We start from the raw sequence: 25015 nt of genomic DNA on the forward strand, positions 1-25015 counted from the left end.
AAATCCATGAAGTAGACATATCATGAGTTGACTGCTGGGATTCTTGCAATGGATGCATTGTCCCTTGATCTAGTTCAGCAAAGTGCTTCTTAATAGTCAGGATCACTTAATACAGATTAGTGCATTTCCTGCAGTCAACCACTCTTACCTTATAATAGAGCACAGATTTGGGTGTTTCCTTCCTGGAGCGCCACTGGTGGATCGCACTGAAGCCCCTTCATGCTCCCCCACATCAGTTCAGGTGGCCGAGTCGCTGGGCACGCGGTTTCGCAGGGAGAGCAGTAGGAAGGAAACTCCCATTATGCTGGGCTACAAGGAGAAAGCCTTGGAAATGAAGGTAGCTAAGTTTTACCAGAATTGGGGGACTAATAAAATAAAATTAAGTCCTGAGTATTAATTCGCTCCAGTTTCCAAGATTCAGGTCAAATTGCATCAAATTAATTCAAAATTACAAGGGGGATGTGCGATTATGCTCCATAACTTTTCCGCAAAATGTGATATAGCAATGAGAATGGTGCCACACCAATCATTATAAATGTATCTTTTTATTGATACCAATAACATAAATTTCCACTAATTTATTGGTTTTTCATGTAACATTTTCATGTTTTTTGTATGAAAAACTGACAAGCTCTAACATCAGATTAAATGACAAGCTTCCATCTTTATTTGGTATCTAAACTGAGCTTTTTGGCCTTTCTCTTGTGAACTGCAGTAGGATCGTCCCTGGAGAGATTCCAGCAGTAGTTAGCAAGCATGAACGGACTCCATTTCCCTTGGTATCTTTTCTCCATGCCTGCAACATCCTGGTGGAATCTCTCCCCAGGCTCATCACTCACTGCCCCACAGTTCGAAATAGTCAAAATGGGAGTGTAAGAAGTGAATTTTCAGTGACATGTTTGCACTAAGTGCTTTATAGGACCTAAGCAAATTTTCCACGTGTTCCACGTATCCAGAATATAGGTGGTATGCCTTTTTTTTAACCACTGCTGTCACACTGCACTTTTGAGATGCAAATGTAATCTCGCCACAAATGTAGCAGAAGTCATCTGCATTGTTTACACAGTTTTGAGGCATCTTGGCTTCTGAGGGAAAATATCACACAACTGTTCCTTGGAAATGTGAGGCAATGACACTTTCACAAGCCACCAGATGTAACTGTATGATGCGTAGATCTGACCAAGACAAATGTACCTTGCAATAAAAGAACAATAAATCACAGTCAGGTAGTAACTTTTAGTCTCAAAGTGAAGATAAATTTATACACTTCCATGTGGTGCCATTTCATTGTTCTTCCATACTTTGTTGAGAGGTTACGAGGCATCATGATCAGACACCCGCCTCTGTATAAATCTTTATTGTGAAGTATCTTGAAAACCTTAGCCAACCAGCACCTTTATCACCTGTTTTCTAGTTCATCTAATCAAAATATGTAAGAATTAGCACATTTTATCTCTGCAGTTGATAATTTCCCAAAATGTGTAGGCCAGTGTTTTGCTATTAGCATTTTCTCTGTGTTCATCATTCTCCACCCTTGAGCAGATATGTGCTCAGATACCATTAGATTTAGCCCATGATCTGACCATGGGATATTTTATTTTATTTTATTTTATTTTCAAAGCATATCTGCTGTAGATTAAAAATATCCCAATCACAGTTCTAAATTGTTCAAGTTACTTTTAAGGATAGGAAACACGGTGGGTAGGATTCAGATTTAGTCATGCCTAGAATAAATCCATTGAAAAGACTGTAACTAGAGTTAGTCATGACTGACATGAGCCCTGTGGATTTCCCTGGATGTACTATAAGGGCCATGAAATTGGGCCCAAAGCCATTGTGCTGTTTTTATCCCTTCAACCCTCAAGGGTCTTCAGACTCCTGCAGGAAGCTTCTTGGCTTGTGTAGGAAATGCTGAAGGCGTGAATCCAAAAGCTACCCCTCTTGAAGAGCAGTGACATGACAGTCTGACAGGTGCCTCTTTACCTACACAAGTTTGCTCTGATGCCCTTGGTTATTTGTAGCATGGATTAGAAGAATTACATAAGCCCAAGGTATAATGTTACAGACTTTAAGACCCTCTACTTGATGTGAAGAGATTTAGACTGACTGGAGTTCTTAAACATTAGGATTTCTTGGGACAGATTCTGAAGCAATTTTTTCTCTGCCCCAAATAGCATCCCGTCTTAAAGTATTTAATGCGTGGCTTCCTTATGATATTTCATCCTCTGGGTCTGTGCAGGAGGCAGGAGTCTGTGGCTAGTGCTACTGCTCTCTCTTTAATATCTCTGCAGCACCAGGCATGGCGTGTGTGAAAACCTTTGTTCTGCAGGACATAATAATCTCTCTGCAAGATGCATTGTGAAATGATTTCCCTGAGGAGCAATACCTTTCCCGCTGCTTACTTTGAGAGAGTCAAAAAGCTGCTGCTTGCCATTTGGTATCTTTCTATACTGTATTCATATATCATTTGAATATTGCACAGTGAGTAAAAAACATATCTTTTAGGGCAATTCCCTTAATGGAATTGAAGTATTAAGATGTGCTGTTTAACTTATAAAAAGTACTAGTCATAACAAAATAGAATCTTATGTACCCAGGATATTAACAAACAGGGAATAGGAATTACTTAAAAAGAATTTCCCTGCAGCTTGACAAATGATATTGGATTCTGTTGTTGTCATGTTGTTAAAGCAACTTTATGTCATGAGGTTACCATAAATTTTTTAGAACTCTTGAAAACCTCCATGGAGTCTATTAATTTTCAGTTCTGGCTTTATTGCCCAAAATGCTGGCAAAGTGATAGATAGTACTCTAAAAACAAACAAGCAAAATGGCCACCAATAGCAAATCCATTTTATAGATTTAAATGTTTAAAACTGAATTTTAGACAATTTCATAGATTTAAACATTTAAATGTTTTAAAGTTATTTTAAAAATATATAAAATCACACACACACACATTTTCAAACATGCAATATTTTGGTATAAAACACCAACTTCAGGTGCAGATAGGATTGTAGTTGCTTATTTTTTAACAGTCTCCCCACCTTGTTCCTATCCTTCAGCAAAGCTAAATCCAAAAAAGCACCATTAGACATGGTGGTGACAGAACCCATGTCAGACCCAGCCAATTTGGTATTTTTTTTAAATTACTGTGAGAGGATTCAGCTTTCCCTTATTCCTTGCTTCACTTTAAATGTTCCCTAAAGCTGAACTTCCAACCTTAGTATCTGTTTCTTCCCCGGAAATATTGCTTCTAGTTTCCAAACCTTGACTAGAGAGGAACAGCATAATGATGCAGTTTCATGGGAAGAGTAGGCAAAGAAGGGCTTGGCTCTCTTTTCCTGCCCAGATACGCTGTGCTGTGAAACTTCTCCTCCTGCGTTATAAAGATTTGGCAGCAAACCTGCATCACATCCAATTTGCTCCCGAAAGACTGGCCACATAACAAGCCAGGTTAAAACTTCCAAACAAATCAGGGCTTCAAACCAACTTCTGAATCCTGGCTTGTTAGAATTTGTTAACCATAGTTCCTGGTGTAGATGTAATGGGAACTTATAGCCAATCTCAGCTTCCTGGTTTGTTTCAGCCCTTAAGTGGAGGAGTGAAGTAGCAGCATGTGGGTGCACAAAGGTCATGCATAACCTGACTGCTTAAAATGCATTTCATTGTTTTCACCAGGCCATTGCCCACATTTGGGATGTCCCCATCACCAAAATAGCTCTGAACTTTTCCCCACTCACAGCATGGCCTCAAGTACCCAGTCAACCCAGACACAGTAACCTAGCTTGCTTTTTATTTTGCACAAGATCTGCAGGAAGGACCGATTTCATGGACTTATGCCAATTGCAGCTTCTGCAATTGTCATGCGCATGTGCTTGGATGAGATTCCCAGGCGCACGCGAGAGATGGAGGACTTTGGTGGGAATGGTGCTCAGACTCAGCGGAGGGGGAATGGATGGCTGAACCAGCTGTGGCTCAGAGTTCTCACTCTGTTATTGGAGTTGTTGAGACTAGCGAAGCCCCAGTGACCCAAACATGCCAGGTGAGCTGGCCCGAGCCAGCTCTGGATCAAAGCATTTCCAGAACAACCACTGAGCCCTCTCCCACTCCTGATTGTGGGAAGGAAGTTGGTGGAGAACAGGCTGGGGAGGGGTTCTCGGGAGGAAAATTTAACACTGTGGAGATGTGGACACGAGGGCCTGTTGACGCTCTCACCGGCTGGACCAATTAGTGGCTCAATGGGAAGAGCATCAGGGTGCCTGCTTCCATTGCATACCCCTCTCCAGAGACCGGCCCATAAGCAGAGTTTTGGGGGAATAGGGTCAGAGCGAGGGATCAACTTTCCACCTGGAGTGCATGTTTCAAGGCTTGTGAATACGTTGTTGCTGAATGGAATTAAGACTCTTTTAATAATTGCTTTTTGAAATGCTTATCTCATTTGAGAGGGGATGCCTAGCTCACAACAGCAATAAAATTGCAGCAAAAATGCTGATGCATAACTGTTCCAAATTTTGTTCAGAAATTACAGGCCCTTCAGTGCAGGACATCCCCAGTCACTTTCCAGAACTACAGAGTTAGAATAGCACTGGTGGAATAAGAAACCAACTTATACAATTAGTATTTTAAGGTATCTCCTATATATTTAGGAGTGTTATTATTTTTATTGTTATTAATATTATTGTTGTTTGGGCTAATAATAGGATATTTTATATTGTTGTATTTATTGTTGTATTTATTAAACCATTGTTGTAAGCCATCCAGAGACGTGTAGTAATTGGATGGGTTAGAAATGTTCCAAATAAATAAATACAAATTAAAATATAAGCATTCAGCATAGTCTTCATAAGTTTTTTTTACATTGACCAGAAGGACTGGTTTAAATATTTAAATATTTTTACATGTTAAAGGTGTTTAAATATATTTAAATGCTAAAGCTATTGAAAGAGCAGAATATTTAAATCCTCTTGTTTCCAGTTTCTGATCAGAGTTATGCTTCACTGGGCCAAAGAAAGGTTGCCTTTCTTCAGCGTTCAGGAGCCAGAGATCCCCTGTCCCTGACATAATATAAAGCATAAAACCTGCAGGAGAAAGACAAGACATGACCACTTAAAATATTGAGATACTGGAGAGTAAAGCAGCAACTTAAAACTACCCACTGGAGGCCTTCCCCAGAGGAAAGATCTTCACCAACTTAGGGAAGGCCTGGAGCATCAGGGGACACCCCCGTTTGGCGCCTGGGTCCTTGGCTCATGGTGTGTTTCTCAGGGTTCTGTCTTGCCTTGCACCCTATGGCATTCGACATGTGCATGGAACTGTTGTAAGCAGTCATTTGAATTTTTGCAATATGGTGTCACCAGCATGCAGATGACACACAGCTCTTTTCCTGATTCACTGCAAATGTTTTGCAAATATGAGGTATTGTTTGTATATTAAGTGCTCCTTTTGATTGTTTTGGGGAATTGGAACTTTAAGTAAAATTGACCCTCCGATTTCTAAAGTTAAGTGGCTTAACATTTGTGTTGATCTATGATTACGGTAAACTTGAAACCTCAGTGTTGTTTAATGAGACTGGTTGTTCCATGAGCCATGGAAACTTTGGAAAAAGCTGCATGATTGTTACTCCTCCAAGAGTGATTCAGTAGTGGAAATGGGAGCATCTGTTTAAGAAAAGAAGACCAAGTCTGCAAACCTGCTTGTTGTGTGCACTTTTATCTATTTGTCCATTTGAAGCTGATGACTCTGTGGAACTTCTGGTTTGATTTGGCTGAGGGTGGAAATAGTTCAAAGGGATGTGAAGGAGATTAGGGGAAGGCACTTCTGAGTGACTGTGAGTTCAGATCCTCAGTATCAATTCCCTGAACTCTTTCTCTGAACCAGTCATAGTTAAGTGGGCCTAACTAGGAGGAAAATTATGAAGAAGTTATTTTAAAGCAAAGAACTGTGGTCTATTGTTCATGAAGTGAATTGTCCTTTTGCTTCACCATCATCATCATCAGGTGTGGTGGGTAACAGTGTGGGACTAGGGATCCTGGAGCTCCAAGTTCTGTCCCTGCTGAGGCATGGAGCTCCCTGGGTGCCTTGGGGCCAGTTATTATTATTATTATTATTATTATTATTATTATTATTATTACATACTCTCAACCTGAGCTACCTCACAGGGTAGTTCTTGTGAGGACAAGTTTGAGAGGAGGAAAGTCATATAAGCCACTTTGAGTTCCTTAGAAGGAAACAGATGGGATATTAATATATAATATAATATAATATAATAATATAAATCCCACCTTCTCTGTAAGAAATTCAGCAGTTTACATAATCTTCCTCTTCTCCGTTATATCCATGCAGCAACCCTGTGAGGTTGGTCAAACTGACAGTTTGTGCTTGGCCCAGAGTCACCTGGTTAGCTCAATGGTGCAGTGAGGACTAGAACCCAGATCTCCTAAGCCCCAGTTCAGTACTCCAGCTGCTAGTTTGAAAGCACATTTAATGCTTCCACTGCCAACAGAATGACTCCGTTGCACCATGAGCACAGTCAGCTCTCTGCCATGAGTCCTTCTGTCCCAGCTAGAGCAGCAGGAACAACTTGCAACTCATTCTGTGCTTCCAAATTCAGTGGTGGTAAAAACGTGGCCATTGTCACACTCCTCAGTATTACAAGGTAAATTTAGCTTGATCTCAAGCTACATTTAATCCCTTAAACATCCTGAAGCTGCTGAGGTGCACCTTTTCAATGCTCTGTAGTCACTCCATAGTTCTAAAAAGGTCAGATGTAGCTTGAGAAAAGTTCAGTGTGACCTTTTAAGTACCCATCATGGTTGACCACTGAACTGTGCTGGCAGATGGCCAGCTCCCCTCTCCACACCCCACAGGCTCCCCACTGACTCCAGAGTGTTGTCACCGCATGAGCTAGTGATACCTTAGCCAATCATACCATGAAGTAGCTTGAATAAGTCCTTGGAATACTTCAATTCTAAGTGTATCTCACTGTCAAAGCAATAGGACAGGGGACCAGTTCTTTAGAGAGGTCATGGGCTCTCCCACATGAGACACATTCAAAAGGAAACTGGGAAGCCATCTGAGTGGTATAGTGTAAATCGGGGTCCTGCACTGACCAGGAGGTTGGACCCCATGACCTTCATGGCCTCTTCCAACTCTACTCTTCTATGATTTCTTTGGACAAGGGGTTATTCCCAGCTGGCACCAGTCAGTGCTGCCCCTGTGCAAGACCTGGTGCTGGCCCAACAGGAAGCCAGGATCAGGGTGAGATGCCTGCACCATAGGACAGAATGGGAGGAGTGGAGAATTGTGCCAGTTCCTTCTTCGCCATCCAGGTGGGCCTGTGCCCACCATGAGATCTCCTCCTCTGCTCTCCTCCTGTGGGGTTTGTCTCAGCAGGAGAGCAGCTCTCCAGCGCAGCCACATACTCTCTCTTTGTGTCATTGTGCAGGGAGCAATGTGGGCAGAGGGAGTAGCTGCCATCCTCTCACGAAGGCCCCAGAGCTACCACCTCTTCTGGCCTGATGAGGCAAACAGACCAGTGCTTGTTCTCATCTGTCCTGCATGATGTGAGCACTTGCCCCAGGACTAGCACTTGCCAGAAAAACCCTTAAAATGAGCCAGAAGGCTTATTTCTGGAGCGGGTCCCATCTGTGGCCTCAACTGACCTGTACGTTCTGGAGGCTATCCCCTGGGCTCCTTTCTGCTTGCTTTAGGGAGTGCTAGCTCCTTGTGCCTGCTGTGGGTCCTGCTGGTACATGGACACCATTGGTCACTGGCCCCGGTATGCCTCACAGCATCTGAGTCAGGAAGCAACCAGATTCGGTGAGCTTGAAAGCACACATTCCTTCACTACTGACTCGTGCAAGCTAGAATGCATTATCAGTACCCAAAGCCAAACCTGAAAGATCCAGAATCCTGGATTTTAAGAATTGGGCTTTGTCTTATAAGGAGCAGAGTGAAGGGGTGCCAGGCCACACAATTGATTTGCAGCCAAAATTCTGTGGCATAAGTTTTGTGCACACATGCACACACACGTGCGTTTGTATGTGTGCATGTGGGTATTTTAACCCATCGATAATGGATGCATTTTATCTAACTCAGGAGCTGCATGCAGGCCTCACAACTGAGCATCAAAGGTTCTCTGTTGCTTGGAGACTTTCCGGCTTCCAAGGCCTTCTGGGGCGGCACCGCCAACAGCGGCAGGCAGGGATGGGCACTGCAGGGGGACACTCTGGCTCACCCACCCGGGTCTGTTTAGCGCATGTCCCAGTGTGTGCAACTCCATTCAGTCTACAGTCCTTGTACAGCGGTACCGTGGCTCACGACCTTAATCCGTTCCAGGACTCTGGTCGTGACCCAAATTGGTCATGAGCCAAGTCAAATTTCCCCATAAGGTTCAATGTAAATAAGGTTAATCTGTTCTGTAAATATTTTTTTTAAATCACAGGGAAGATGGGGGCAAGCGGGGGGGTGCTCGGGGGGGGGGGGGGAGGCGGGCGCAATCACAGCCATCTACCCCCCGAGTACAACCGTGATTGCGCCCATCTTCCCTGCGTGACCGCGTTTGTGGCCATCTCCCCACCCCGCGAGTACAGTCGTGCCCATCTCCCCCCCCACCCCCAGTACAACTGTGATTGCGCCCGTACAGGGAAGATGGGTGTGATTGCAATCATCAGCCGATGCAGAGTTTGTGACCTCAGGCAAAATTTTTCTGAAATTTCTGTTCGCGTCCCAATTTGCTTGTGAACTGAGGAGTTCATGAGCCGAGGTACCACTGTACTATAGTGTTCCAGGACACGCCATGAAGAAAGCACTTTTAGCAGGATTAGCCTGGGGAAAGCTTGTTTTACTTTTTTTCCTGTTAGATCTGATGACAAGCAAAGATGGCCAAATAATAAGACGGAAAGCTTATGTGCCTAATGTACTGAAATGTCAGCTAACTTTTTAACTACATCCAGCCAGGTTAATGACATTCTTTTGTTTGTGTGCACAATTTGAAAGCTTCAGAAACCCAGTTTAATTTTCCTCATGCAACAATAGAAGAACTTCAGAAAAACAGTGCTTGCATGTAATCCACAGATCCATAAGCTGTCTGCGACTGGACAATGTAATTCTTGTGCAACTCTGAATGAATTCTTCTCAGCTATCACTCCTATGCATGAAATAATTGTATCAAGATGTATCATAATAGTACATGGACAGTAATCTAAAATATTTGGTGTGCATGGTGTGCTAGAGGCTGAACCTGAGTAGTTATGGTTTTTCTTTTTTGTCACAGGGAGGAAGAGAAGTCACTGTTAAACCTGCTCTGTGACATATTATAGCCTCAGTTTGCCCATTAGAGGTTCTCAAGATTTTCACTCTTGCTCTGCCAAAAAGTCACTGAGCATTCCCACTTTTTCCTTTCTTTTTGGGGCAGTTAATAGGACTCTCTCAGCACAAGTCTATCAAATGTAGTGTTTAAAAGGTGGAAGCTAATCAGCATTTGGGTCTCCCAGTACAGTCTGAGGCAAACTTAAATTAGCAGTCCAGGTGTCAAGGGAATGGGATCTGCCATTTGCGAGCATTTGCAGCCAAAGGTGAAAGCATATGCACTAGATGGGCAGGGTAGGAGGTGGTCTTTGCTCTGCAAAGACAAAGAAATGGAAGGCAACCTGTTAGGACTGCGAGGGGAGAACTGTCATGGCAAGGCCTGGGATGGTGTGACAGGGGCAGTGGCAGAGAGAGGCAGATACCCAGGAAGTGGGGAATAGAAATTGGGGGTCAGCAGTAGAAAGGATTTTGATTGATGATATCAAGATATGGGTAGATGGTACGTCAGTGTCAAAGAATGTGGGTTGCTTTTAAACAGTAAGGACCAGCCCTTCAACTGGCTAACCCCTCTCTGAGGCTTTCCTGTGGTGAGGCATCTTGTAATAGGAGTAACCTGAAAAAGAAGTTCCTTTTTTTCTTCTCACCAACTAGTTTTTGTCCACAAAAGCAGCCAAGACTTTGGGATGAGAACATTCTAGTTGACACAAGTTCAGCATGAAGCATTTATACAAAATGGTGCCAATATGTTATGGAGAGAAAAAACATGTCCTTGTTAGAAACTGGGGACATTTTGATCTTTCTTTAGCTGCCCTAGGACTTGCAACTTGTCCATATATAGCCGTGACCTAAATTCCCGTGCTTATTCTGAGAATATTTTCTTGGCAGTTTCCTTCTACCCCTCTTTTTACACAGGAGCCCTGCCAGGTCAAGCCAAGGGGTCCATCTTGGCCAGTGTTCTGTTCACACAGTTGCCAGCTAGCTGCCCATGTGCGATCCATGACTGCAAAGGCACCCATCCTCCTGCCCGTGTTTCCCAGCAACTGATGTATGTTGGCACACTGCCCATGAAGTTAGAGGCAACATATAGCCGCCAAGATGCATAGCCATTTACAGCTTTCCCTAGGTGTGTGTCCTTTCAAACCTCCTTTTACAGCCACCCAAGTTGGTGGCAACACTACATCAAGTCTGCACCATGAAGGAGTATTTCCTTTACCTTTCTTGGCACACCCACCAGTTACCTCTATGAGTCAATCCTGGGTTCTACTATTATGGGGAAGAGAGAAAACAGTATCTTCTCCATTTTCTTCACATCCTGCATACTTCTCTACCCCTCTGTTAGGTCTCTCCTTGCCCTCCTTTTTCTAAGCTGAACAATCCCAGTTGTAATCTTTTCTCATAAGTGAGTTTATGTAATCCCTTGATTATTTTAGTTATCTTTCACTGCACTTTCTTCCAACTCCACGATATCCCTTTTGAGGTGTGGTGACCAGAACTGTACATAGTATTTTAAACATGGTTTCACCACACAACTGTATAAGCCACATTCCTGGTGGTTTTATTTTCAGTTCCTCTTCTAATTATGCCTAACATGGACTTTTCCTTTCTCACAGCAACTGCACACTGGCAGACAGCCTCACTGAGGACAGCTTCATGTTGGACTGATTTAATCAGATTTGACCAATACGATTTTTTCATCTGGTTTACCTCTTATAGAAGAATTAAAGAGGGAAGTTTAACAAAACCAGGATTTATTAGTTATCAATTAGTTTTGGAACTTTTAGAACAATACAAATCCCTATCCATTCTCTCTCTTATCAATATTAAAGTTACAAGTGGGGTACCACTGGGCTCAGTCCTGGGACCAGGACTCTTCAACATCTTCATTAAAGATCTTGATGAAGAAATCCAGAGAATGATCATTAAATTTGCAGACAATACTAAACTGGGTGGAATAGCTAACACCCTGGAATTCAAAAAGAAGACCCAGGGGGACCTAGCCAAGCTTGCTGGGTGGAAAACAACAGAATGAAATTCAGCAGGGACAAACGTCAAGTTCTCCATCTAAGCAGCAACAACAACAACAGCAATAGCAGCTGCATTGATACAAGATGGGGAATACTTGGCTCAACAGTACTGAGAGTAAAAGGGACCTTGGAGTTGTTGTAGAGAACAAGCTGAATAAGAGCCAGCAGTGTGATGCAGCCACAGAAAAGGCAAACACTTTTTGGGATGCATAAATAGAGGTATCACTTCCACAAGTAGAGAGGTACTCATTCCCCTGTACTCTGCATTAACCATCACCTGGAATATACCCTTCAGTTTTGGGCACCAAGGTTTAAAAGGGATGTTCATAATTTACATCTTTCTTAAATTTTGGTGCCCTGAAGTGGACACAGTATTCCATATGAGGACTGACCACAAGGCTTAACCTGGACACCCTTAATGGTGCATTTGGAAAAGACCACCCAGCAGAATTTACTTACTTGAAAGGAACCAAAATGAGCCAAATAGTCTACCTCATTGCTTCAACAAACTTGATTTCTCTTTTAGAGGACATGGAGGTTGTCCCAAAACTTTACAGTGATCATCTCCCAGTCTCATTGATTTGGAAAGCCCTGCACCCCAATCTACGAACTACCATTCGATACACGCCTATGAAACTCCTGGAGGGTGAAGTGTATTGCCGTATCTAATGGACTCCAGCAATGGTCATGGAATCATGGGATTTACTTGCATCAGGCAACATGCAAAACATCAGGGCATCTCTAATGCCCAACACTCAAACAACCACCCTGGTAGAATTATATCAGGAGTTATCCCGAGAATTGAAACAAGCTTTCACTTGGACAGCAAGGATGCCTCAGCAACTGCACCACCCAGCCTTGAAGCCCTGGTTTGATAGGAAATGTGTTCAAGCAAAGAAAGACTTAGAGAACACTTATCAAAAGTACAAAGTCAGCGGCTCAAGATCTTCTTGAACAGGAAAAATCCTACAAACAGCTATTGACACGAAAGAAAAAAGAGGCTTGAAAGAACAACTCTGTGAAATTAATTGAAGCAGCCAAAGGATCCATCCATGTTCTGGTGGTTGAGAAAGATCTCACCAACTCGTGGACCAACAATGCCAGACTGCTTATATCCACCCGAAGGTTTGGGAGATGCATTTCCATGAACTATACAAAGATTTTGATGCTGCCCATGTGACCTGGAATACTGCGTTTGAAGGTGTTCCGCCTTGGTCCTCAGTCCTGATCTCAAAAATTTATGAACTGCCCAGATGAAAATGGGCAAAGCTCCGGGTGAAGACCTGATTCCTCCAGAGGTGGTCAGAAACAACTTAGAATGGTAGGTCCCGGTTCTAGTGTCGCTATTCTCTTATATTGACATGTCAGGGCAGATCCCAGAAGATTTCAACTCTGCTATCATAGTCCCCATATTTAAGAAGGGAAAGAGAGACGACCCTGCAAATTATAGACCTATCAGTCTGTTAAGCATTATTGGTAAACTATATGCTGGCACCTATATACAAAGCTCAAGGATTGGCTGGAGCAGAACATGATATTGGCGGAGGAACAGGCCGGCTTCAGGGAGGGTCGCTCTACTATGGATCAATGCTTTATCTCAAATAAAGTCACCTTGCTTTATGTAGCCTTTACAGACCTCAAGGCAGCTTTCAATTCCATCTCAAGGGTAAAACTATGGAAAAGAGATAGAGGCCTCTAACATTGATAGGCACCTGCTCCTACCTATTCGGACCCTATATAGAGGCACCTCCCTCAAGGTCAGATGCAGTGCGCATGGTCACCTTACAAGTGCTGTTCCAACACAAAAAGGGGTCAAACAAGGCTGCATTCTTGCTCCACTCTTGTTCAACTTTTATATTAACTCACAGGTCAACCTGCTAAACCACATCAATCCTCACCCCCACAAAATTGCGGGGAGGCATATAACTATACTGCTATATGCAGATGCTGCTGCTATTATTTCAAGGACTCCAGTCGGGCTCACAAGAGCACTGCAGAAGCTGACTGAATATTGCAAGGAAGAAGATCGGACAATTAACTATCAAAAAACAAAAATCATGACCTTTGCAAAAAGACCAAAAACTCGATCATGGATGATAAATCAACAGCATGGAAGATTGAGCAGGTTTCCCAATTCAAATATTTAGGTGTAGTCCTACAAGCAAATGGCTCCAGGAAGGCCCATGGCAAATACGTGGTGTTAGCCCAGAGAAGCACGTCAGCCATAATACAATTCATGAGATCCAAAGGTGGCCACTACATCCCCCTAGCACTCAAATTATACCAAGCAAAAGTACTTGCTCAACTACTGTAAGGATCTCAGTTGGGGCCTTTCCCGAATACCTTTTCCCGAATAGCACTACAAGATGTTCAATCAAAATTTCTGAAGGCAATACTGGGTGTTCCTAGGTATGTCTCCAATGCAATGATAAGATTAAAGACCGGTCAGATCAAAATTGAAGCTAGGACCTGAGGGGCTATCCTTATGCACTGGCTCAGATTGGTATACTTTCCAGTTGGCCTTACTCCACTAACTCTGCAAGACGATTTCAAATCCAACTGGATTAAACCAATTGAGCAGAAAATAGCTGTCTTGGGCCTTCCCCTGCGAACTCTACTAAATATGGGTTTTGAACAGGCAACAGAAACCATCAAGCAGCGCATAGCAGACATTGAAAGACAAAGTGATCTCAGTAGAGCCCCATAATTCTACCTTAGGGAGGACTGTAGATCCATTGTGATAGCTGCACTCTATCTTGAACAATTGGAACTGCATAAACACTGTGTTGCTAAATTCTTCGCGGCTGCAATGGGTGTTCGAAGACAGATCCTGAGGGAGTGTGGTTTTACCTTACTGGACGAAAGACAATGTCTGGGAATGTCACCTACTTAAGATGACTGATATGAACTATGATAATAGTATATTGTGTTGTAGTATTTATTAATTTGACTGGGGTTTTATGACAGATAACCTTCAATGTCTTTTTTTCTTTTTTAAAGTCTATTTATTTATTGAATGAAGCTGGTCTCTGACCATAATAAATTTTTTATCTATCGAGATGAGGACTGACTAGTGAGGAATATACAGGAACTACTACTTCTTATGATTTGGAAGTAATACATCTGTCAATACATCCCAAAATCACATTATCCCTTTTTGTGTCTGCATCACTTTGTTGGCTCATATTTAGCCTGTTGCCCACAATAACACTAAGTCCTTTTTCTTGTTCAGTTCTGTTGAGCCATATATTTCACATTTTGTATTAATGCATTTGGTTTCTTTTTCCTGGTGAAGGACTTATCACTTGTCCTTATTGAATCTCATTCTGTTGCTTTCAGCCCCGTGTTCAAGTTTATCAAGATTGCCCTGGTCTTCATTCTGTCTTCCAGGGTGTTCACCATTACACCCAGTTTTGTATTGTCTACAAATTTGATTTATCTTTCCTTGTACTTTGTTGTCTAAATCATTAAGAAATGTGTTGAAGAGCACTGGGCCCAGGACTGAGCCCAACAATTCAGCTCCCTCCAGTCTGAGAAGGTACCATTGATGAGCAGTCTTTGTGTCCAATTTGGCAGCCAGTTTTGGAGCCACTAGATAGTTTTTCTATCTAGTCCGCTTTTTGCTAATTTGCTTATTAGGATTTTGTGGGGCACTATGGCAAAAGCTTTGCAAACATCAAGGTAGATTTTTTGAAGAAGGGGACAACTTCCCTAGTTGTCTGGCACTTCTCCTGTTTTCCAAGATTTATCAGGGATAATAGCCAGTGGTTCTACGAGTTCCTCCACTAGCTCTTTTATGACTCTGGGATGGAGTGTATTGGGCCATGAAGATTTGAACATGTTTATTCCATCTAGATATTCCTTGACCAATCTTGGGCTGCCATCTTTCATTTTCAGCTTGTACTTCCTCTTTGTTGTAGATTTCCTTGTGGGAGAAGACTGAGGTGAAGTAGGAATTGAGCACCTCTGCCTTTTCCTTGTCATCTGTCATCACTGCCATCCACTTTAAGTAGCTGAACACCTTTTTTCTTTCACATGTCTTTTGTTCTGGATGTATCTGAAGAAGGCTTTCTTGTTGTGCTTAGCATCCCTTGCTCTTCTCAGTTTATTTCCTGCTTTAGCCTTCCTGATGCTGTTGCTGCAATTCCTTGCTATTTGTTTATATTCTTCCTTTGTGGCCTGGCCCTGTTTCCATCTCCTGTACATGGTCTTTTTTTTCTTTCAGGTTGTCACTTAACCTTTTGTGGAACCACATTGGCTTCCTCTGCTGTCTTCTACACATTTTTCTTGTTGAAATTGTTCATAGATGTGCTTGGACAATCTTCTTTTTCAAGATTTCCCATCCCTCTTTTTCCCTTAAGAGTGAGTTGACAGGGTACCTCACTTATCATTGTTCCGATTTCATTAAAGTTGAGTTTCTTGAAATCCAGGTTTTGGTGGAGGGCAGCAAAGATTATACCGGGCTTGGAAAATACATCTTATGATGAAAGGCTGAAAGAACTGGGCCAGTTCAGCCTTAAGAAATGGGACATGATATCCCTCCACAAGTACCTCAAAGGCTGTCACAAAGGAGAAGGAAAGTCCTATTCTCACTTATCTCAAATTGCAGGACATGCAACAGTGAACTACAAAACACCAAGTGCAGGTGAGACACAAGGAAAGCTTCCTCACTGTCAAAGCTATAGGGCAGTGGAGTCAGCTGCCCAGAGGAGTTACATGCTCTCCCACACTAGAGGCATTCAAGAAGAAAATAGATGGCTATCTGAGCAGGGTGGTGTAACTGGTGTCCTGCACTCGCAGAGGGTTGGATCTGATGGCCTTCTTGGCCCTTTTGACCCTTCTGTTCTATGATACAGATATGCATGTTTAAATCGGTGCTTTGTAATTACACTCTTAATACTTTGATCTCAGAAAATTCAGTGGCATCAAGATAATGCTGTAACAATATCCCTGTCACTTATCTGAGCAGTATTGAAGGTGGCAGGTGTGTCTTGCTGGGGTGTGTTGTAATATTTCTGATGTACAGCAGACTATGCTAATACTGAATAATCACATCACGGCCTATAGTCAGTCATTCAAGACTTACCTCATGCAGCAAATGCCCTAGTGGTGATTTGAATGAGTCTAAATTGTACAGAAGCGATTCTGTTACTAATCATGGCAGTGCCAGGTGCTCAGATTTGAGATTCAGTGCTTTAAAGGACATCATGTGCTTTAACCTGGTCAGATGACAGCATCTGTCATAAATAAATAAATCTAAATACAGCACCACCCAATGCATGTTTACTCAGAAGTAAGTCCCACAGACCTCAGCAGAGCTTGCTCCTGAGGTAGCAGACCTGCACACACTTCTTTGAGAGAGCCTCAGCTACTCGGCTGTATACAAATGTGTGTGTGTGTGTGTGTGTGTGTGAGAGAGAGAGAGAGACAGAGAGGCAATTCCCAGAGAGTGAGTCTGATTAGTCAAGAGACTTGCAGGATTGCACCATTTTCTTTATGTAGAGTTCCAGTTTGCAGGTTCTGTGCAAAACATCCAAATCATGAAACAATAAAACCCAAGTATTAAAATTGTACACATGAAAAGCCAAGCATGATTTAAAGTTGTTTACAACATCTCTTTAGAGTCAGCAGCAGCAAAGTGTCCTTTTACCAGCGAGGACATGCTAGGCAATGCCAATGCACTACTTGAATAAACATGCTTCAGCCTGTAGATGAAATTAGTTCTAGATCTGAGCTTGTCATTTGGCCTGAACAGCAAGGGGAGTGGGATGAGGCAGCCCCACGGCTCCCTTCTACCCACTCAGGCAGCAAAGGAAGAAGGTTACGCGCAACCACTCACTGCTTTCACCCCAGCCACAAAGCCAGTTGCACGACGGATGTTCGGAGCGGGAATGCTGGCGTGGGCTTTCTCCCTTAGAATTCCCCTTCCCCGCTGAGCTACCCTGCAACTCTCGTAGTAACCGGAGGGGAAATGGATTTTCCTAGCAACTAAATAGTGTTCCTTGTTGTAATGCAGAATATTTGGGGGTGGCTTCATCTTGAATTAACTTTGTAAGAGACCTAGTTTTTTTTGTGGGGGGAGTACACTGTTAAAAATGGCTTGTTCATATAGATCAGCGCAGTTGCCCAAAATCTGGGGCTTTTATGTACTATTAGGATGAGTGCCAGCACTTCACAGTTTACCAAACCGCTGTCAGAAACAGAAGTATATTTATTCCCTTCGTGTAGATTATCTCCAGTGATGGCTGAGCTTCAAGAATATGGTGCAGTTTCTGTGTATCAGTTGTTTCCTGCTTAAGGCATTTCCTAGCTTGCTTTCTCGGCCCATAGCGGAACACTGTGGCTCAGAACATCGGCCATCTGGGGAATGAGGGTGGTTTCCAAGAAGCAGAAAATGCAGGGTGATTCCCATGCAGGGAAAATATTACTGATTGCTTTATTGACATGTCAATTCAGTAGATTTCTTGCAGTTTGGATCAGCCTTTGTGCCTGTCTAAACATGCAAATGTGTCTTATTGAGGAACCATTCAGGAAAACTGCAGGCACTTGCCCCTGTGGAACTAGATGATTAAATGGGTCCATTCAGAAACAAATGGACACCTTTGTCTCAGCTGTCTATAGCTAATGGGAACACAGGATTTTCCCAGTGATAGTATGCACTAAGAAGTAACAGCTAAGAATTCCATCTTCTTAAAGTAACAGTAACACTAAACAGTAACCTGGCTTGGAATTCTGCTGCTTTCTGAGAAAGAGGCACAGGTTTGATATAACACTAAGGCACATATAAGCAACCTTTTCCTACCAGGATTTATTCTGGATTTCCCCAACAGTAGCTGTACACATCAGCATGTCAGTATGTGCACCTGACATACTGGAGCAAAACATACTGGAGTATGAGGAGCAAAACACAACTGCACTGCAGTATCATTTTGTAACAGCTGCGTTATCCGTTTCTTAATTTTTCATATAAACAAATTAGTCCAAGCCCTGATTCTGGGTTATAATAATATAAAAACCTCTGCATATAAAATATGTAAGAAAGTTTTAAGTAAACAGATCAGTAGCCAGATCTGAACACAGCACTCCAATAAAAAGCAGTGCCAAGGATAGCAATAACTTGTCTGTTGGCTCACCTTTCCTCAAACACAGGGTGTTTGAGTTAATGTTCGCCAGCAGTAAAAGCAAATGAATCGACCCACGTATCATTAAAGGTCTGGTTTTCTTCAGAAACTTTTCTCTTCTTCGATTTATCCGTGGTTGGCCTACGGGGGGGTGTGGGGGGAGGATCTCAGTAAATCGGCCCGGATCCGCAGATCAGTGGCTGTGCCAGAGATATAGGTGTGTTTAGAGACTGATTAGCAGATAAACAGTCAAGTGCTGTGAATTGTGACAGGTCCCAAGCGTAGCTTTTAACATTCAGATGAAGGAGATTACATTGAGACTAAGAGAATCCTTTCAGCATCTTTTCGTGTAACATAAGAGCCTGCAGGAAGCTTGTTGAGCAGAGGAATGTAGTGATTTACTTAACTAGCTAGCACTGCGTTCATTCGAGCAGATCAGCGGCTGTGCTGGCCCGTGTTTTGAGCGACGGAGCCGCAGCGGAGGGGTTCAAGAGCCACGTGCGGCTCCGGAGCTGCGGCTTGCCGACCCCTGCCCTCGATCATGGGCCCTCAAACTGCAGCCCGGGGGCCGGATCTGGCCCGCCATGCCCATTTATCCAGCTTGCCATGCCCATTTAGACCTGTGTGCGCACGCGCGCACCACCACCCACCACGCCCTGCACATGGGGAGGCAGCGGTTCGCTCACTCAGAGAAAACGATCTCCAAGCGAGCAAGCCGCTGCCTCACAGCACATGCCGGCCCTGCCTCGCCTCCCCTTGCCCCCAAGCCCGCCCACCCATGCCTTGCCTTGCCTTGCCTTGCCTTGCCTCGTACCCTGCCCATGCCTGCCCGCGCCTCCCCTTGCCCCCATGCCCGCCTGCCCATGCCTGGCTTTGCCTGCCCCCCCCCATGCCCGCCCACCATATATAGAAACTATATATAGAGACATAGAAACAGCGCAAGTCAGAAGGGGTCTCCCTGGCCATCTAGTCTGACCTCTGGCACCAGCCGGCTCCGCTCACGACATGCCCACCATGTGCACGTCCAGCCTATCTTTGAACACCCGCACCGATGGGGCCTCAACCACTTCCCGGGGAAGCCCGTTCCACACCCTCAGGGTCCTGACTGTCAGGAAGTGCTTTCTGACATGCACCTCAACTCCTTCCCACAGCTTCCTTTCTCTGGAATCCCTGGCCTCCTCCTTCCTCCCATCTTCCCTGAAGCATATGCATTGTTTCAGTTTCAAAGTATTTAAGAAACATAGAAACAAGCAAGTCTGGCCACCCCTATAATATAGCAAGATGGGTAACTGATGAAGGTACTCAGGGTCCCCATCCTTTTTAGACTAAAGGGCACATTTACGAATTGGAGAAACTGCACTGGCTACCTCCGTAAAAGCCTAATCAGTGGATTGCCGCATTGGCATCCAGCTACTGCATGTATAAAACCTGGGTTATGTCTTTCTCAGTAATAAATGTTTCTTTCATGTCCTTGGACACCGAAACATCTCTTTAATAAAGGATTGTCTAATTCAGCTAATGCTTCTTTTAAACAGAGATTTCAACAATGCCCAACAGTTGCTTTTTGTGGGATGTTATTCCACAGATAAATATTGTACAGGATCAGTCTTTAATATCCAGTGATGTATGTGGTCTTTTAAGTTGTTGACCTGCTCCATGGAAAGGAACAAATGGAAGGAGAAATGGATTCTCTAGGCATTTTTGTCAGATAAAAAGACCGATATTTTAAATTGGAAGTATAACTGTGCATCTCCTGTAAAACAATGAAGTCAAGGATCTTACAGTGTTTTCACTATACGAAATGAATATTTATTGGATATTAGGTCCCTTTGCTGAATTGCTAGAAAGTTGCAGGCATTTCATAAAATGGATTTTTAAAATTCAAAGGGTTTTTTAAATGTGCAGGGGATCCCTTCGTGGGCACCCTTAACGTGCCTCTCTGGGAACCCCCTTGCACTAGTGTGTCTTGCAGCCTCTGACCTGCCACCTCCCATCCCTAACGTGGGAGCAATAATGCTCACCTAGCTTATATAGTTAAAGGTTGTGTGAACACAGTACAACATGAGTAGCAAATTGAAAACTGGAGAGTGCTATAGAAATAGGAGGTATTATCAAAATGACTGCCGCTTTTGAGTCTGCTCTACTGCTTTTGGTGCCTTGGGCTGCATCACTTTGCTATGCTGCAAGGACAGTGGGGACTGGGCTCGGGGTACAATCCTTCATCTGTCGTGTTCCTCAGAGTTCTTCTGTATATTCTTTGAGCCCTGTTGTGATTATTTTGCAACTGTGGCCTGCACAGAATGGCAAGTACAGAGATGGAGGTGACCTATTTAACATAGTGCAATTTATTCACCAATGATAGCTTAGTTCTTTCCTCAGAATCCTGCTTGGTAATTCTACATATCCTCTCACTTTAGCTATTCTAGGGAGTCCTTCTGTTGTCGACAATGCTTGCTCCTGATTATTTTTTATTTTTGTAGTTACGGTGTAAATCATTTTTCTGGACTCTCTTCAGGTCTTTCATATGTTGCAGGCACAGTACTTGGGTAATTTCCATTACTGTTGTCACTGTGAGCTTGTTCACCTGATGAAGAGCACGGCACTAGTTGACATGGGGCTTCTAACTCTTATTATTATCTATGCAAGTTGTTTATAGGCTAGGTTGTGTTAATTACATGCACTGTCACTTGATGCACTTCAAGTTCACTGTACACAGTAAATGTCAATCCCCTGAAGATAACAGAAATCACTGTTTGCTATGGTATTGGTCATTGGTTCTCAGATGAAATGCAGGTGCTCTACTTCAATCTATGAACCATCAGTTTTTTATATGCATTGACTCTCCCTAAGCACCTGTTTAAAGACTGCATGGAGAGGAGGTCAATATAGTGGCTACCCTTCATAAGGATTTCTTAATGCTCAGCATCTGAGAGTATATTTAATCCTGCAGATTTATTTTGTTGCTGAATTATTCTTAAGGCCGATCCACGCATGACATTTTACATATGCAATTTCAGGCATTTAGTATGAAAAACACAGTCACTGAGCTGGATGTTCCAACAACCCATAGTGCTGACAAAGTGGGGGTTGCTGAAGATACAGCAAGAGCATGAGAGCATGATACTTGCTGGCTGGCTGGCTGGCTGGCTGGCTGGCTGGCTGGCTGCCCACGCCCTGCAGCAAGGCTGAGCTAGAGCACAAAGAGTCCCTCCAGCTCTGGGTTATGGCCATGCCCATACCTGGAACTCTGGGTTGTTGCATGAGAGACCGCCCATAGTTGGAGCCCATGTTGAATGTTTGACCTGGTGGATGTATGCTCAACTGCAGTTCAGACAATGCCTCTGCAGAGTGTGTGAAACGACTGTTGATGACAGCATCAAGCGGCATTCTTTTAACAAGTGCCCTTTGCTCCTTTCCAGGTGGTATGGAGAGCTGACCAACTGTACCATCCTGATAGCTACGAAACTGAATTGTTTTTGGCCAAACCGGCTTGTGGATGAGTTCTTCATAGCAATTCACAAGCACTACTTCAAGAGCTGCCCTGTCTCAGGGAGGTCTTTGAGAGACCCTCCCAACACTGTTTTATGCCCATTCATTGTGGTGCCCATTTTCGTCACTCTGCTTGTGGCTGTTCTTGTGGTGTGGCGGAGCAAACACAGTGAAAGTGTTGTCTAAACTTCGTCAGCGCCCGGAGGCAGAAGGTAAGGCTTGCTTCAGTCAAAGAGATACCCCAAAGTCTTCAGCCTCCAAAATCAAGGAACAGGCACACTGGACACCAAGCAAGCATAACAGTTTTGTGGCTCATTCTGTGGCGCTGTGGATGCCAAAAGAGTATTTCTGGACAGTCTGTAATAGAAGAAAACACCCCGCTATCCCGAGAAAAAGGCTGTAACTGTTCACATTCTCCACGATGAAGATTTTGCTAAGGCCAAGAAAATGCACTGAAGACTAAATGACTTTCTCAGCCTCCAAAGCCCTTTCACAAGTCCAGGATTTAGTCATGTTAGAGGCTTTTCTCTGCCATTCTCTCTTTTCTTTGGATCCTTCCCATTTATTTTTCTTTTGGGTTATCCCTGGTTGCTTTTTTATCTTCAGCTTTTCTTTGGCCTTTACTTACCTGTACCACTTCCTGTAAGACTGTGGGCTGTTTTTTGGTCAGGAATTTGGAAAGGGTTGTGGGGCTGGGGGAGCCTTGCTGCATGCAGACACAGGCAACTGTGTGTCTTAAGGAGCCTGTCTACTCACATAAGCCCTGAAGCTTTTTTTGAGTACTTATAAAAGGCTCACACCTCCATCTCTGCAAGCTGATACGTGCACAAAATCAAAACAAAATGTGTTTTCTACAGTTGGGAATATGTATTTTCAGCATTATTTGGTAAGAAGTGAGGAAAGGACTTGGGTTTGAGAGAATAGCAGAACAATGGCCAGGGTGAGATATTTGCAGGATATTTGCGTAAATAAGAATAGGGAGTTGGATCTGGACTTATGTAGAATAAACCCACGGAGATCAAAGGGTCTTAAGTGAGCCGTGACTACAAGTCCCATTGATTTCAGTAATCTAACCCCAGGTGCAGCCCTTGACAGCTAACCAAGCAGTTCCTTCAGCTTCCGCAAGGGGCAGGTGACAGCCTGAGCTGCAAGCCTGTGCCAGAATGCGTGTGGAAGAGAAATTGCTGCAGCAGCAGCAGTCGGGATGGGTGTCTGAGCAGCGGCTGTGGGGCTCAGGACAGCATGGGCACTTGTGCTTTGCCGGGGAGGGGAGAGTCGCTCATGGGGGGCAGCAGCGGCAGCATAAGAGCTGCTGCAGAAGGCCTGCGCATGCAGCAGAGGGAGGGCAGGTGGTGGGCCGGCTGCCCCTCCCCGGCGTGCTGCCCCAGACACTGGGTTGGCAAATAGCTTGGCCACAGGGAGGGCAGCGGAGCCACATGCCAGCCTTCCAGACCTTGGGAAGCAAAGCGGACCCATCTGAAGGCCGGATACACAGAGATGTGTCAAGCAAGGACCCTTCACATACGGCCCAGCCCTGCGGAAGCGCACTCAAGAGTAAGTCCCTTGCAGTCAGAGGTGGTCCCTCCCAAGGGAATGTCCCTGGGGTTGGAGCCTGAGACTTGGATACACTTGTGCACCTAAGAAGCCCTTGTCCGGCTGAGCATGCAAGGCTCAGAGGACATGCCTATGTCTAGGAACTCCTGGAGTGCAGCAGGAGGAGAGGTGGAACAGCCCTCACCCCCCCCCCCACCTGGGCACAAGACAATTCCCCCTCCTCAGCCCTCCATGGGTGTGGAAAGTCCTGCCTCTGAGGAGTGCCAGTGCTCAGTGCTCGTACCTGGCTTGCCTCATGCTCAAGCTCAAACGTGAGCTCTGCACATAGAAAGCGAGCAAGCCTTGTGCAAGACGGGAAAAAGCAGGCAGGCAAAGTGGAATCTTCCCACTTCCGTTTAAAGCAGAAAAGGGGACACTAATAGTAAATTAACCAGTGTTTTTCTGGGTTTCCCTCTTAGTCACCCATAAGGGGTATGTTGAAGCTTGCTGGTAGTTTTCTTTGCTCATTCTGAAACAGAAGGGCCCCCTCTGTAGACAGACATCAACTTTTCCGCCCTACCTTCTGAATGGGGAAGAGTTAACCTTTCACTTCCTAGTAGCTGCTGAACAGAGGAGAACCTCACTAGGGGAAGTAGCAGAAGATGCATTGCTCTGAGCCCATTTGCACTTGCAGGAATGCGCTGGAAGGTGGCGTGCATGCCTTTCCACAGGCTCTCTGGGTCTCCCGAAGAGAACATGCTTATCCTTCTGTGTTCTTCGCTGAGCTTTTACTAAATGAGTTGCCCACGAAGTTTCAGCAGGGTATGCAAGAGGAGTGAGTCCTCAGTCTGTGGCTGTGCTGTGCTGTGCCTCTCATTCCCCTCCTTGAGGGATTTGGCACAGCTTGTGTGAAACGCATCATAGCGGTGACGCTAGGCAAATTTCAGGGTTATGCTGCTTGAATACCAGTGCAAGGCTTGCTGAGTGGGGGTTGCTGCATTTTTTCTACCTAAAAAGACAGAAGATTACACCCCAAGATATTTTCACAGCGAAGCGTGGTGGTGTTACAAGAATGGCCATCTCAGCATCTTGCCCTGTGGTATTGGATTGAACAACCTGCCTCTTGTTAAACCGTCCCGAGACTTTGGTAATGGGGCGGCCTACAAAAGTTTTAAATAAATAAATAATACATACAAAACAGGGAATTTGGGAAGAAAAGTTACTGCATACAAATAGTGTACTATTTTAAATTATAATTAATAAATGTGGATGTAATGCAAAATGTAAAAGATTTATTAAAATGAAAATAAATTTAAAAATTAATTAAAATTTTAAAAAATAATTAAAAAATGTTTGCTCTGTTCCCTCGGGCTGCAACAGAAGCCCAAGATGATGCTGTGCCGTTCACTAAAAGGGAGAGCGTGACACGAGGCGGAGCCATGAGGGCGCACTCGCCTCGGTCGAGGCCTTCCCGGCTCCTCTCTACTGCCCCCTTTCCGAGCCGAGCCGGAGGAAGGTCCCCTTGCAGGCGCTTGC

The 25015-nt window shown here is 44.1% G+C and overlaps 1 protein-coding gene across 8 annotated transcripts in view; it reads left to right on the forward strand.

The window, feature by feature from the left end:
• Positions 1–24811, forward strand: part of LOC123024263 (receptor activity-modifying protein 1-like) — a 110794-nt gene extending 85983 nt beyond the window's left edge. For all 8 annotated transcript variants that reach the window (XM_044431771.1, XM_044431770.1, XM_044431767.1 and 5 more), the window contains one exon: positions 21877–24811. In XM_044431771.1, coding sequence (XP_044287706.1) covers positions 21877–22132 — 256 coding nt within the window. In that variant the 3' untranslated portion in view covers positions 22133–24811. The remainder of the gene's footprint in view (positions 1–21876) is intronic.
• Positions 24812–25015: the final 204 nt, after the last annotated feature.

This window comes from Varanus komodoensis, unplaced genomic scaffold (assembly GCF_004798865.1).
Source record: "Varanus komodoensis strain SLA01 unplaced genomic scaffold, ASM479886v1 scaffold23, whole genome shotgun sequence".
In the NCBI taxonomy this organism is placed as follows: domain Eukaryota; kingdom Metazoa; phylum Chordata; class Lepidosauria; order Squamata; family Varanidae; genus Varanus; species Varanus komodoensis.